Raw genomic sequence first — 15,791 nt, 5'->3', positions numbered from 1 at the left:
ATAGCATGACCCCCATGTTCATGATCAGCATTTCACCACAAAGACTGACTTATGATCCTGATCAGCAAACAAATGTGCAGCAAATTCACAGCCCTCTGGTTTATTTTTAGCCACAGCAAGAGCATGCTTCTTTCAAGAGATACCCGACCAGCTGGCACTCACTGAGTTCATACAAATAGTTTTTTTCTCTCCTCTCTTTAAAGTTTGTTCAGCTTTTCCCCCCCTTCACTCTGCAGGGCTGCATACCTCACCGGCAGGAATGTGATTGTACTGCAGGCTGAGGAGCCGTCAGGCTTGTGGCGACAAGCACACAACTTGATTGCATCACATCCGAGTGAGTTATCTGAGTGAGTCTGAGGGTGTGTGTGTCAGTCTCTCTCTTTTTTTTTCTTTTCCATTTAACATGTTAAGTCAGATCAGGAAGTATGATGCTGTGACAGTCGAGAAGGAAGCGGGCACACAATGGCATTATGTCTGCCTCCTGGTCTGGTAGCATGAGAGGCCCCCGGGTAAAGACCCCTTTTCTTCTTCTTCTTCTGCTTCTACTGAGCGCTCTGACTGGGACAGGTAAGACTGACTTTTTTTTTTTATAGTCTCTGAATTAACACAGGAGAGAGGAGTACGTCCACTTTCCCGTCTCCTCCCTGCTTTCTCTTCTGAGCTTTAGTCTCACATTGTGGCTGTAATTTTTACCTCTTGACTAGAGGTAAAGGGTGTTTAATATTGATTATAAATACTTATTAAATGTGTGTTCTTTTATAATGAATATAACAAACACCGGCACAGCTTGGGGACCCAAACTGCTAAAAATCTGTGCTCCGGTTTGGCCCTTTGTCTTTGTCAAAACTATGCCATATTTAGAAATTTACTCCCTCCTGAATTTAAAATTAAGCTGTTCTCTGAGATTTAAGATCAGCATAAGTGACCTTTTTCCTTTTAAAACTTGTACACACACACCACTGTGTATTAGTGTTTTTGTTTTTTTTCTTATTTTCACCACTTTTTATTCACTCTCTATTCACAACCTTTTCTTGAGCGAGGGAAACATTTTTTCACAAAGTGAAATCTTACACAGCGTGAAAAAGCTTTGTCGGGAGCACATTGCTCAACAAGGCGAGTATCTCCACCTACTTCTCACTGCCCAATAGGTGAATTTTGCAACAGATTGTTTTTGTAACAACTGCTTGAAATCTTGTGTGCGGAAGTGTTAAGTTCCTGTACGATCTGACAGTTATTCTGCTCAGCTGCACATGTTGTTTTAGAAACTAGGCTCAGGAGATCCCCGCGCAAATAATCGTCTCTGTGTGTGTGTTTCACCTGAGGCAGATGAGATAGCAGGTCCAGTAGAAGATGCACCTTCAGCTGAAACAGAAAGCGGTGATGAAGAGACCACAGGTGATACATGAATGATGTTTATATACAAAATACTTCAATATGTGGCCAAAAGTACGTGGACGTGTTCTGAGTGAGGCTGTTTTTTAGGGCTACGTCTCATTGTGACACAAATGTCTAAAAAGTGACAACACATTTAGAGGGATTTGGCTTTATTTATATAATATTTGATAGTATGGAGAAACAGGACACATGGGGAAAGAGAGACCGGTACATGCAACAACAATATACAGTAGTTGTAGTTATATGGTATGCATTTTAAGCGAGGATGAGGTCCATAGAGAAATGGTTTTCTTGCTCAGATTTATGCGCGTTTACTTACTCTATTCTTACCTGCTTTTCTTTTTTGTTGCCTGAAAAGTCCTTAAATTGAGTATAAACATGTCCATCATGAGTGGATTTGGTCATTGGCAGTGATACTTTGTTAATTTAACAGTTACTGTTATTTTTAAGATTAAGATTTTACATTAAAAAGAATATGAGCTGTTAAAATACAATGAATTGTTAAAGATCTATCTAATAATGTCAAATATAGTTGATATATAGTCTATAGAGTACATGTAGCTGATTGAACCTACATATTTTTACTTAAGTAGTAGTTTGAATGCAGGAGTTCTCCTTGTAATAAAGTATTTAATGTATTGGTACATCTACCTCTGGACATTAGTTCCTTTTATGAGACTAAGTTTGGTTTACTTTTGACTTTTGTTTCTCAGACAGACACACTAATTCTAGTCAAACTGTGTTGTATATGTTTATTTCTTCTTGAGTTCTTGTATAAACACTGTCATAGCATCATATTATATGTCCGTGATTTTGTAACACAATGTTCAGCAATCACATACGGGTGTAATGTTTAGGTGTCCACAAACTTTTGGCCATGTATCATGAACTGACACTTCAAAACTCATGAGTATTACTCACTGTATTGTCATTGTGATGATGTGCTTCTCTCTCTGTTTGTAGAGTCATCTCCTGATCTGGATGCCACCCCAACAACGCCCTCGACAGATGTGAGCGATCTAGGTCAGCCCACAACAACATTTTTATACATGATGCTAAAACAAAACCTACCTACAACTACCTACATACATCCTTAAAAATTGAGTGATGACATAGGGAAAACTTTTTTGTTTTTGCAAGGAACAAGTTACTAATAAAACAGGTTAATTAATAGGTTTGGCATTTAGCAGGCGTTAGTAAAAGGTGTTCAAACTGTCCCTTTGTTGGTTTTTATCAAAACCAGGTCACATTGCTGCAAAGGTTGACTTAAAGAAGCAGTAATCAGTATGTTAAAGAACCTTTAAAAGAATATAAAATAGATTATTAAACATAAAAATGTTCTTTAAAGGACCAAAAGTGTTGCAATTGTAACTTAAAGAACTTTTATTTTTAGGATTTAGCCCCCCAAAGAACCAAACCAGGTCCAGAGTGTCAGATTTTTAGGATGCTAACTATGTTTTCAGTAGTGTATAATCGCCTGAAAATAAGAATTGTTATGCTTTTGTTCTTTTTTTGGCCCTTCATGCCTTTATTGATAGTACAGCTGAAGATAGACAGGAGGCAGGGGGAGTGACACGCAGTAAATTAGCCATCTGATGCAGGATTCGAACCAGGGCCAGCTGCAGCGAGGACTATAGCCTCTTACACACGGGGCGGCCGCTTAACCCACTACGCTACTGACCACCCCATGCTTTTGTTCTTTAGAACGAGCCTTTCATATTACAGATGCAGAGGGTCCTCTTCTACAGAGTCTGCCATATTGAACTGCCATGTTTCCACAGTAGCCAAGAACAGACAAACTAAACACTGACTCTAGATAGGACCTCAAGTTTTTTGCTCATTTTGCTCAACCACCTTAGTTTCCCCTTCACCCTGAGGTGGTTACGGTCAGCAGCTACACCACTGTATACCTATAAGAAGAATGAATGAAGAGTGAATGAATTCACAAATGATGTTTGGCATTTAATATCTTAATGCAATATCATGACACCTCTAGGTGTCCTGTAGTGTACAGAAGCAAAAATAGTTACTTCATTAGTCAGTAATATTAACATCATTTCTTGTACTTTTATCCCCAGCTGAGCTTGAATCCAACACCACTATTGAAGGTATGTCAGATCAACAATGACCAGCAAAGTACTGGTTTGTCTAGATTATGGTGAATGTAAAAGGAATTTACTACTTGGATCACTCATTAGACTAAATTACAGGATTATACAAGACTAACAACTGACTACTAACTGTTGTCTTTCTTCTGCAGGCTCTGGGTATGCACCAGATAACACCACTGAGCCGTCGTTAGGAGAAGACGGTTTGAGTTACATGATAATCCTGATCCCTGTGGTGCTGGTGGTTATAATCATCGGCATGATAGTTTGCGGTATTTTCATCAACCGCAGGTGGAACAAAAAAGCAAGTAATCAAGGTATGTCCGTCACAAGAGGGAAAACTATAAAGGGGTCAGAAACAAAGCATATTTTACCAATTAATGCAGATGGTTGTGATTTTTAATGGGGGTGAATCTAATTTTGAAGAACGCCAATTGGCACTATTTTCTTCCAAAAGTAAAATATAATGGTGTCTGTCCACAGATCTGTGGATTATCCTTTCAAACCTCAATCACTAAAGTCAAAGCATACAGTTAAATATAATTGTACCAGACTTAGCTAAGATCAGTTTGCATCAGTTGTCCCTGGGCAGGTTGATTTAAAAAAAAAAAGTAGAAGAAGAGAGGAACACAACAAAATAAATAAATATCACAAACACCTTGAGGGGAAGATTTAAACACCACAAAGCGTCCTGAGTTTGTGGGTATAGATTTCCACATACCCAACCACCACCAGCAAAGAAAAAGCTTTGCACCAGAAGACAACTGGTGTCTTATCCTCTTAAAATTATTTAAATTTGACAAATAATACAAGGGAACGTACTTCAGCTACTTACCAATGTTTGTTATGAATCTAACTGCTAAAAACTCCAATTATTTAGATTATATTTTATTTAAATACGTTTGGATTTTATAAGTTAAAGATGGACTGTAGTAACTGTAATGTTTTTGCCATTTTACAATAATAAAGATGACTGAGCCTTGTTCTTTTCTCATAGAGCTTGGAAAGGAAGATCCATATTTGGAAGGGTCCAGTACAGAGAAGGTGCCAATGTAAGTATTGATAATTTAATCCTTTTTGATAAAGCTGCTTATTTGAAGGACTGTTGGCAACTCTGTAAAATAAGATAAGACAGACTTTATTCCTCCCACCGTGTAGAAACCATTATACTAAATATATGAATACATACGACCTGAGGAACACAGTGAGTTTATATATAGTGATGTGTGAGAGTAGACGAGTCAAGGTAATCTTATATTTCTATTTTGTATTTGTTTTGAATGTAGCATCATGTATTTTCTCTCATACACATGCACTTTTATGCATGTATCTATATTATATCATGTTGTTATTCCACTTCATTGTTTAAGTTCCTGTTTGAAATACACAAGAGTTTCTAAATAGCCCTAACCCTTGTGGGTCGATATCTTTTTACGGTGGTATTTTCTTTGCTGAGAGGAAAAACACTTAATAAAGGTCGAACACAGGAGTTGGCCTTTGAAGTTTTTACTGCAAGCAGCTGTGCAACTGTGAACACAATATTAGATAAAAGAAATCCAATGAGATACCACAAACAAGAGCTATAACAATGGCGCTTGTACAGCAACAAGGAAACAAGATTCACAAAACTGTCAATACATTGTCTGACATGCCAGAAACAAAGTGCTACCAGAAAGGTCAACATTGGGTCATCATAGGAAGTACAACTCATAGATAATATAGTAAAAATGAATATATAGACAAAATAAAGTAAAATAAAATATAGACATATTAATGCAGAAACAGCCCAACAGTGCTGTATTAGAAATGTGTTCCTGTGCCTCAGATAGCTATGAACACATGAACAATCATAGCAGCCTTACTAAAAACAATACAGAGAAATATAACACAGACTAAAAACACTAAACATGGACAAAATGGTGGATGTAACTGACATTTAAACTGCTCTGTAACTCTAACAGTCCTGACGTTCAACCTGTGATTTTCTGAACACTTTGTGTCCTCCAGGCCCATGTTTGAAGAAGACGTGCCCTCTGTACTGGAGCTAGAAATGGAAGAGTTGGACCAATGGATGAAAAATGATGGTAGGTGTCTTTAAAATAAAGCTATAGCATATTAAAACATGAGTATGAGAATATATAAGGATATATTTCTTTCATGTTTTGCAGTGAATGTTTGATTCACTTTGATGAGAAATGTATAAAACCTTTCATTGCCCGTGTCGAGGTGGTTGGAGTCTGTTTTAATTGTTGTCAAGTGTAACATTTGGTTGCCTAATATCATCCATTGTGACTGACTGTGTGTGCTGACATGAAAAGCAGAAATAAAGGAAACAGGAAACGCTTCTTACAGTCAAGATTAGATTAGAGTTTATCCAGCAGAGGTCACTGTTGCTCTAATTGTTAAGACTGAGCAGGATGACACTGTTCTGTCAGACGTCTGTTTATTGCATGGTCATTTGTTTGCAACATATCCATGATATAAATGATGACACTGGTGAGAGTTTGGTGAATATATGAGTAATTTCACCTTTGTTTATCTGTTTGTTTGTTTGTTTGTTCTTGCAGAGGACTCGAAACATGCATAAATCTATTTATGGTGAGTGTGCTTTACATTCATTAAATATTTGGCCAGTTTATAAACACATACAGATTTGTACTTTCTTGTCATGATTTAAAAAATAATTACAGAAAATTGTCTCAGGCTAGGAGCTCACAGACAACATAAAAACCCATAAAAATAATTGAAAAACAAAAATATTATAATCTCATAAATAATTAAAGAGCCGGTTTGCAAAGCTGCATTAAATGTAGTTTGCAGTTAAAATCAGAGAGCTTTGGCTAAAGGTGCTCCGATCGGCTGCCTGACAACCTTTCAGTAATAATACAAATGTTTGTTTTCTAATTATTTAACTGTATGATATAGGCGGATATGTTAGCCTCACAAAGGTTACTGGTTTGACCCTCCACGTGGGCTTTCTCCGGGTACTCCGGCTTCCTCCCACAGTCCAAACACATACACTTAATAGGTTAATTGGTGACTATTATTTGCCCGTAGGTGTGACATTGAGTGGGAATGGTTGTTGTCTCTATGTACCCTGTGATGAACATTTTCCAGCCTCTTGCCCTTAGTCAGCTGGGATAGACTGTGTCAAAACAAATCTAAATACATGAAAGTGCATGTGCATGAGAAGAACAAAATAATATTATATTAAAAACAAAATGCCGAAGAGACTTTATTGGTTTAAGAACTGAAGGGTGGCCTGTTCAAGTCCAGTACATACAGTAGTACAGTATGGAGCATGTACTGGTAGCTGGAGAGGTGTCAGTTCACCTCCTGGGCCCTTGAGCAAGGTACCAAATCCCTAACTGCTCCCAGGGCTCCACTACATGGCTGACCATCATTCCACCATCTCTCAGTATTGTATGTCTATAAGCACATTGTGTGTGTTGTTGTATTTCGAGCCTATATATGTAAAAACTTGAGTGAAAAAAGTGAGGGAAGTATCTTGGTTAGACTATTGGACCCCACTATATATATACACTCACTGGTGTCTTCATTAGGTACTCCTCTAATATGATCCGGTACAATATGTTTCTAATATTACAGCCCTCTCATGTATGTAAATGGAGTGGCCGAATTATTAGAAGCACGACAGAACAATGAAGTAGCCGATGACTGTGCATTAGCTCTACTCTATGTTCCTGTTGTCTCTTTGTGGACCTTGAGAGTTTGTTTAACAGTGATGACTAAATCATAACACTGTGTCACAGCGTGAGAAACTCATTATTAAGCCACATTCCTTCAGGTGTGAATACACCCTAATAAGCCATCCATCCACTTCCTGTAACCGCTTGTCCTTCAGGGTCACCGGGGGGCTGGAGCTGATCCCGGCTGGCATTGGGCCAGAGGCTGCGTACACTCTGGAGAAACCTATTAATGAATCTAATTGTGAATACACTCAAAGCAATCTAAATATCTATTTGCTCATAGTATAAACATTTCACCATTCCCATGAATACAGCTTTTCCACAATAAAGCTGACACAATAGAGGTTAGCAGTCGGGTCGGGTTCTAAGACTTTTGTCTGCCAGCCTCTGTTTGTTGTGATTCACCAGCTGGTTTCAGTATAGCTGTGACTGATGAACTGTGACCCTTTCGTCATTCCACATGGTAGTGTTTGAAAGCACAAACACTCCTAACATCTGTTAGTGATTACAAAAGGCATGCATGGAAGTGTGGCGCAACTTAACCCTGGGATAGTCTCCTTTACTGGAAGGGCTAGAAAGACAAGGTCAAGGTCCACTCTACGAACTGTTGACCGTCATTTACAAACTGGGTTTTATTTCCAAAGCTGTGCATGGGTTAGAGGGTTCTTTCATTCAGCACAGAGGCACTCTGTACACATTAGGTTACACAAGAGATTACAAAACAGAAGTAAATGTAATGTTGTTGCTGCGGTTGCACTATGTGATGCCACCTACTGCAGCAGCTGTGCTCTGTTTGTCAGACCTGTGACATATCCACAGTAACTTAAACACAAATGTGGATCAAATTAAAGACAGAAAGCAAATACAGTGCGGCTCTGTTTTGGTCAAACAAATCCTAAGGGAGATATCTTAGCTGTTAAATGCACCAGTATCTTCACTAGCATTTAGTGCTGTGCATGTAGCATGCAATCCACACTGTATCTGGAAACAAGGCTGACAAATAAAATCAAAACAATGAGCTGAAAGATGCTAAAACTCTCCATACAGCTAAGGGAACTGCAGAGTTGGGTGATATTTCTCTGTGGGTTTGTTACCTTGAGTGAACCTTTACACTTGATACATTTCCATTTAGAGTTTTAAGGACTAACAGAGAAGTTTTGTTTTAAATTCCTGCTAGAGACCACAGCCAAGTTCAGATCACAGAAGGGTTGGCCAACACTTTATGTCTTAACACTCTTTGGTTTGTTCGGGACATTGCTGTGCAGAACGTATTTCCTGCTCAGCTTACATTTTGCACAAGTGAAACTGTAGGTTGTACAGTGGTTAGTTTTGTGATTCTTCCTTGACACTTTGTGTGACCAACACCCTTTTATTTGTGCGGAAGCTAGTGATGACAGTAGTGCTGCTCTGGATGAACTGCACAGCACAGTGCAGCACAGTAAGTGTGAGAGGAGTTGACTAGACATGCCTTCTGTGCTCCCTCTAGTGGTAACTTTATCTCCAGGATGTTCTCCTCCCAGCTATCTCTCTCTCTCTCCACCTGAAATCTGCCTAATTTTTGGACCAGTCAGAACTAAGCCCAGTTGCCCTCTTTTACTTGAAGACTCTTTAAGCGAGTGCAAGTGAGTGCGAGAATTTAGAAATATGTGTTCCTGTTGTGAATAAAGTTTGAGGTTCAGGAACAAAGGCCACGCCTTGAGCTCATCTTATTTTCTGATCTCAAGTATTAAAGAACACCTCATCTGTTCACTCCTTTACCGCCCATCCACCCATCCCTCATCACTTTCCCTCTATTCCTCATCCCTCCTACAACATCTCAGTTGACCATCATCCACAGTATAAAACAAATCTGTCTAAATTTGAATCCACGTTTGGATTTGGATGTAACGTGAATAGTTTTGCACATTTTTCACATGGGCGTTGTATATATTTTTGCAGAGATTTACATGTTTATTCTTATTTTATGATGTTAATTTTATAAAGAACCTCTGATTCACTGAGAGTTGTGCAGAAGGACTGTGCTGGCTGTCTGTTCTGTGGTGGTAATAAAGATTTTGGTGCACCACAGATGAGACACAGTGATTTTAGAGCTTAGATCATCACTATGCAAATGTGGTTGAAGTATCAGTCAGCTACAAAAACAATGGAGCGTGAAAGTATTTCCAAAACATGTGACAGCTCTGCTCACTAGAGTTCAGAGATTATCAAGGAATGACCTCTCTCTCTCTCTCTCTCTCTCTCTCCCATGATGTCTTTACTGCAGGTTAACAAAGGACGCTCTCCCGCTATGCAAGGACACATAGTCAACAATGCATTGTTGCCACCTTTCTACAATAACCCAGTGACATTTGTGACCACAGGAAGTCATTTTACTGCCGATATCACTCCACTTAAAGGACACTTACGAACATTATTTTTCACTTTTACAGTCAAATAATAATTTGAAACAATCTGCAACAGTTGGACTTGTTAAACAGTGGCTCTTTTGTTCTGAAATGATCAGTGTGCAGCTTGCTTTGATTGTATTGTTAAACTGTCAAGCAGTCGTCAGTTATTCCAGGTAAATGCACAGTATTTTCTGTCTCAAATAAGTGATAAGTATTCATTTTAAACCTTTAAAACCACTGTGCTGCAGATACCAAATGTTCCCTTGTCTGCAGATTCATGCAGTTAATGAGTATGTGGTCATCTTAAAGCATGTTAGGCCTCATAGTTATGACTGCTTGTAGTTCCTGCTGATGGCTTCTCTTCAGCTCAAAGCCTCTTTGTTGAATTACACTATGTGACTCCCTTCAGCTGCAGGTTTTAATGGGGAAATATCCTGTTCCAGATTGTTGGCATGCATAACAGAGAAGGCCACTCCTTTCTATGCCTTTCTATGCAGAGCTGGTTAGAGTTCACTGAGAAAGAAATTCGTACGTGTGAAATCAGCCGGATTCTAGCCTTTTTCAGTCGTTTGATGAATTATTACCTGTTTCCGAAAAAGCTTTCTAAAAGCTGCTACTGATAAGATTTTCATCGCACCAGAGTTATTGACTCTCTGACTGAATACTTTATGTCTACAGATGCCGTTCAGATGTTTTGTTTCCAGTTTTGGCTTTAAAATGTTGAATATAAGCAGTCATGACACTGATCTAAATGTGAGTGCAACTTTCTAAATGTGGCAGTCAGTCAGTATTTTGCAGTATCTTGCACTGTAAGTATACCAAAATATGTTATTTTCAAGGAATGCCTTTTGTAAATATTTCATAGGCTGTAATATTGTTGTTTTTCTGAAGAAGCTTTAAATGAAAATTCAAGAAATAAAATCTCTTGATAATATTATGATGTCTGAAACTTCTTAGCCAAGCTGGCAGTGTGACTCCTTGAAATATTGCAGCAACTACTGGATGGCTTACCATGAAATATTGTTCAGGCGTTCAGAGTTCCCAGAGGATAAATCCAAATTAGGTAATTTCCATTTTAGACTACCAAGACATTTGTTACACTTACACTCATGTATCCCAGAGGATGAATTGCAATAATTCTGGTGATCCTTTTACTTTCCATCTAGCGCCATTATCAGGTCAGTTCCGACCAAATACTTGCAAAGCTAAGCCAATTAGGATTGTCTGCATGCTAACACAATGAACCACGATGAACAACATGGTACTGTAAACATTTCACCTGCTAAACATCAGCATCTTAGTTTAGCTCAAGGTTCTACGAAACACTGCCTCACACAGTCACCTAGTCTTGTTGAGTATGGTGTCTAAACCATGTATTTCCCAACAATAGTTAAGGTTTATGTTGTACTCTAGTTGAAATTGACATGACAATAAATACTAAACAGCAGGTTTAAAGTGTGTTACATCCGTCTGATGTGTGTCTGACTTGATGTTCACGGCTGTAAATGCACTGATGAATTTGCTCTGCTTTCATCTTTGAGCTCTCTATGTCTGATGGAAGAAGGTCTGAGGAAGTGAAGGACAGACTACCCATGCAAACCAATGAATACAAATGAGAAATAAGTCTCACTCCATTTATCTGCTCCTTTTCACTCTCTTTCTGATTAGATTTCCAGACAGCAGTTGTGTCTGTCACACAGGTCTGTCTGTCTGTCTGGCTGGTGAGATGATGCTGACTAAATGTTAACATTTTCATGATCAACAACTAACGTCTAATACTGAAATACTGTTTACACAGGTATATCAAGCCTGCCCTTTGTTCGGCAGTAGTTTACATGTGGAGCTTAATACGTAGAGGCTTGTCCTATCATGTTTGTATCACCTTAAAAATTAGATCTATTTCAAATTTGAAGAAAAACAAGACTATGTTACATGCTTTTATCTTTTCATGCTTTGATTATTATTAATTATGTGTGACCATATTACACCTGACTCCCAGTATTTTATAATCTTTTATTGCTATGTTTATTTGTGTAGTACTACTCAGCCTGTGAAATCAGTTGTATGATGTCTTCTGTGGCTCTGGGGGAGCTCTTTGAAATCTGAACTCATTTGACATCAGGTTTCATAACTTTAGCTTGGACACAATAACCCATGAGACGTTAATGTGGGTGTTTACCAACATGGAAGCTCAGACGAAAGATATTGTGTTATAGAATCCAGCATCTGATCCATATTAGGACTAAAAGTCAGGACATCTCGGCCTCTGCAGCATTCATTTTCATTGATTTTCAATCTCACAAGTCCCATTAATTGTATTAAAATACAATCAGTGGAGTGGAGTACTCTTTTAAGGCTGTTAAATGTATTCCTCCTGTTTATTCCTGACCTTTTAGTCCCATAGAGAGCTTGACAACTGTCTGAGTTCAGGCTTGAGTTCACTTGAGTTATCCTTATTTCTGTTGTGTTACCTGCAGTATTTTATTCTTTACATCTACTTTTATCAGCACTGAGTTTAAACAGAGCTGAAATGCTTCCATCGATTAATCAATTAGTTGATGGACAGAAAATTCACTGTTATGGTTTGTTGGGTTATTTTTCAAGCGAAAATACAAAACATTCCCTTGTTCCAGCTTATAAAATATAAGAATTTGCTGTTTTTCTTTGTCTCATGATAGCTATCTATCTCTCTGACATTTTATTAAACAATTGGTCAGAAAAAATAATCTGCAGATTAACTGATAAAAAAGAAAAATGTAGTTGCTGCCCTGTTTCGTGCTCTACAAAAAACATAATGGTATTATTTTATTACATTGTAAACTCATGAACACAAACACAATATTGCCTTTTTGATAAAGTACAAATACTGTAAGTCTACACTCCTGCCCTTAGATGCTGTACAGCAGCTGGTGTTGGGGCAGCATTGTTTACGCTGTGTCAAATTCAGGCTGAACTGGTTTATATGTAAATGAAACATCAATGCATCTTACCAAACATGACTGTGGGTAATGTATTAACCAAGAAATCTGAAGATATAGCATGAGACTTACAAGTTGTCTCACACCAGGTAAGGTATATTTACCGGTGTGTGTGTGTGTGTGAGGACGGGCGTGTTTATAATTTTGATTAAAGGCATGTCTGTCACTGGGAACAGAATTGTGATGTAATCCCCCAGAGGACGCATTCATAACATAATATTTTCAGTGACCCGTCTCTTTGAATTTACCAAGCTTTGTAGACTGAATCAGTGTCTACCCAGCAGGCACTGTTGCTGCCTGTCACACTCTATCAGCTCCATTTCACAGTCGTGTTTGTTTGCCTTCAAGAGCTGTGAAGTTACAGAGCATCGTCCGTCTGTCGCAATCATCACATTCACTCATTCTTGGGCAATCTCAGAGTGGAAAACACAGCGTGCACCAGGGAATGTGTGTGTGTGTGTGATTATGGGAAACTTACTTCACAATACTTTTAAGTTTGGTCCTTTGTAGAGTCATGGTGATGATTTAAACCGTGTGAAACTTTCCACTGCCTCTTATGAAACACTGCCTCTTGCACCATTTGGACAACATTTGATAAAAACAGACATCGATCAGAATTTTTAAAGGGTGAGACCAACATTTTTCGTCCTGATGTGCATAATTCTGGACAAACTATTTTCCTCATGTAATTCCTCTGGGAGGAGGGAAAGATCTTCAAAAACAGCTTTTAGATCAGCGTTTCCCAATCAAAGGGGAGAAAACCAAACATTTGTATTACACTATAATATGTATATTCATTTATATATATTTTTTCCCATTTTATATTCTAAGAAAGAAAAAAATGGAAAAGGACTGTTTTAGAAAATACATTTCGGGGCATAAAAACAGTTTTTATATGAATGAAAAGATCAAACAGAGGTTGTATGAATCGATTGTTTCTGAGATCCTAGTCGAGCATGTTTTAGTGAAACAGGTATGTTATTTAATTTGCCTCCTTGATAGCATGCAGAAGAATCCTCCTCTTTACACCACCTTCTAGTGCCTCTTGGCTACATGATATAGTGTCTTTCTTAGACCTGGAGAAGATCTCATTGCAGGGTTCAACTGGGCTCAACAAGTTTTTCAATCACCAGCAACTGCTTATTTACTACTTTAAAGGTCCAGTATGTAAAATGTATTTATTATTTGAATATAATATGCCTAACTATATTTTCATTTACCTGAGAATAGGAATAATTTTGGATTGTAGATTTGGATTGCACGCCTCACAGTACGAGCCTACTTTGCCTCTTAGCAGCCTTTAGTGGTTACTACAGCCACTGTAGTTTCTCCTTCACACTAGGAAGGAAAGAGTGAAACAAGGGGGTTGAAATTAGTTACCGCTAGATGCCACTGAATCCTACACACTGGTCCTTTAGAGTTTATCTGCTCTCTCCCCTCACAAACTGAGCTATCGCTTAGGATGAATTTATCTTAAAAGTCATCAGTGGATGTTATTTATTTGCTTATTTATCTTCTTTTCATTTGTACATATGTATGTGTATATATGCATTATTTCTTTTCATATTATTGTTATCAGCTCAACAAGGGATGTTTGTGTCTTATGTTTGAATATGTTTCTCCTTGCCTCCTCCTTATTTTAGATTTTATTTCATGATGTGAAATCAATTTGAAATATGTAATAAATATAAACTAAACAGGTCTGTGTGTGTGGAAAAATTGAGACCATCATTGAACACCATCTCTGTATTTCTATAATCCTGTCTGGCTCCGGCCCAGACATAAACACATACTGCACTCAGGATTATGTAGCATATTTTAGTGTTTTGTTTAACAAAGTGACCAAAAACATCACATAGAAGGACGACACCGATGAAAAGCTTAAGCATTGAGTTCAGATTTTCTGTGAAGAGTGGCTTACAGGAGAAATTTCCATAAAAGCACACAGCTACAGAGAGTGTTTAGTAACAAAGTGAGGATATTTACAGTCTTCCTTTGTTTCCAGGGTCTGCTTTTCAGTCTTCGTTGACCAGATGCCAGTCTCAATTCCACACTACTCAGGATCACATGTTTGGTGCTTAGTGATATCTCACGGTTTCAGACTGTCCCTGGAGGATCCAGATACAGGGCATGAAAATGACCATGAGCCAAGACTAACCATGGCTGGCACTGCAGGGCTAACTTGAGCAGCAGCAGCAGCAGCAGCAAACTAATCCACAATAACTTGCCCCCCACCCCCTTGCTTATGAATAAATGAGGCTCAATATGCTGGAAAGAATTAGGTCTAGCATGATTTCTGACACACCATGCAAATTTGGATTTGGATTCTCTACCATCCACATGCCTCCCAACCAAAAAAAAAACTTTATTCATTAAAATATATTTACATTTTGTCATAACAAGGAACTAAATGGAACGTGCAATTAAAGTGTATATATAGTACATAATAAAGAAAGATGGCAGCAAGAATAGGAAAGAAAAGCAGATTTAACTCTAACCTACAAATGCAATTATAACATTTTATCATTCGAATTTATACATGCGAATTCTTATAAAGGAAAACAATACATTTATAAAACATTTGTGAATAATTTAACCGTTTGTAAAGTGTTTTTACTAAGCAGATATGAAGCTGTAACAGCTGTAACAAATGAATTTCCCCGGCGTGACATCAATAAAGTTTATCTTGTCTTGTCTTGTCTTAGATAGATAGATAGATAGATAGATAGATAGATAGATAGATAGATAGATAGATAGATAGATAGATAGATAGATAGATAGATAGATAGATAGATTCTGTCTGACATTAATTTTATCATTCTGCTGGGTATTGAATTTATTACTGAGCTAAATTCTTTACATTTTATGGGGAATGCCTTCTGTGTAAGAAAGTCTTCATAATTAAGTAGTTGGCCATTAGGGTTAAACAAATCTTTTAAGTAAATTATATTTTCATCAATCAAATTTTGTAAATAGAGTAATGCATTCATTGTTCCAAGTGATGGCTTTATGTGGGGAAATGATGAAATACTATAGATACTGAGATACTATAATTACAGGACAGTAGGAACTTAAGACCTCCAACATGGAGTTTTTAAACATTCCCTTAGCCATTTCACCTTAAATGTGTAGTTCAAGTCCATAAAGTCCAGTAGATCGAAACCACCTTTGGCTTTAGGTCCAGAAAGCAGGGTTGTTTTTTTAGATGATCAG

The 15,791-nt window shown here is 37.8% G+C and overlaps 1 protein-coding gene across 6 annotated transcripts; it reads left to right on the top strand.

Moving 5' to 3' along the window:
- The first annotated feature begins 340 nt into the window (after positions 1-340).
- Positions 341-15,174, top strand: tmem154 (transmembrane protein 154). 6 transcript variants are annotated; one of them, XM_019259203.2, is made up of 9 exons: positions 341-567; positions 1,327-1,395; positions 2,359-2,418; positions 3,474-3,501; positions 3,651-3,820; positions 4,501-4,555; positions 5,511-5,587; positions 6,071-6,101; positions 14,584-15,174. In XM_019259203.2, the coding sequence occupies exons 1-8, from the start codon at positions 471-473 to the stop codon at positions 6,088-6,090; spliced, it is 576 nt and encodes a 191-aa protein (XP_019114748.1). In that variant the 5' UTR covers positions 341-470; the 3' UTR covers positions 6,091-6,101; positions 14,584-15,174. The 6 variants fall into 6 exon arrangements, with proteins under 6 accessions (XP_019114748.1, XP_019114747.1, XP_019114749.1 ...); XM_019259202.2 differs by lacking the exon at positions 14,584-15,174 and adding an exon at positions 9,477-10,537; XM_019259204.2 differs by lacking the exon at positions 14,584-15,174 and adding an exon at positions 9,477-10,537 and having other exon boundaries at positions 3,474-3,503; positions 3,656-3,820.
- Positions 15,175-15,791: the final 617 nt, after the last annotated feature.

The sequence above is a fragment of the Larimichthys crocea genome, chromosome X, assembly GCF_000972845.2.
Source record: "Larimichthys crocea isolate SSNF chromosome X, L_crocea_2.0, whole genome shotgun sequence".
Classification (NCBI taxonomy): domain Eukaryota; kingdom Metazoa; phylum Chordata; class Actinopteri; family Sciaenidae; genus Larimichthys; species Larimichthys crocea.
The sequence above is the reverse complement of the archived record's forward strand: the minus strand, read 5'-3'. Positions and strand labels throughout refer to the sequence as shown.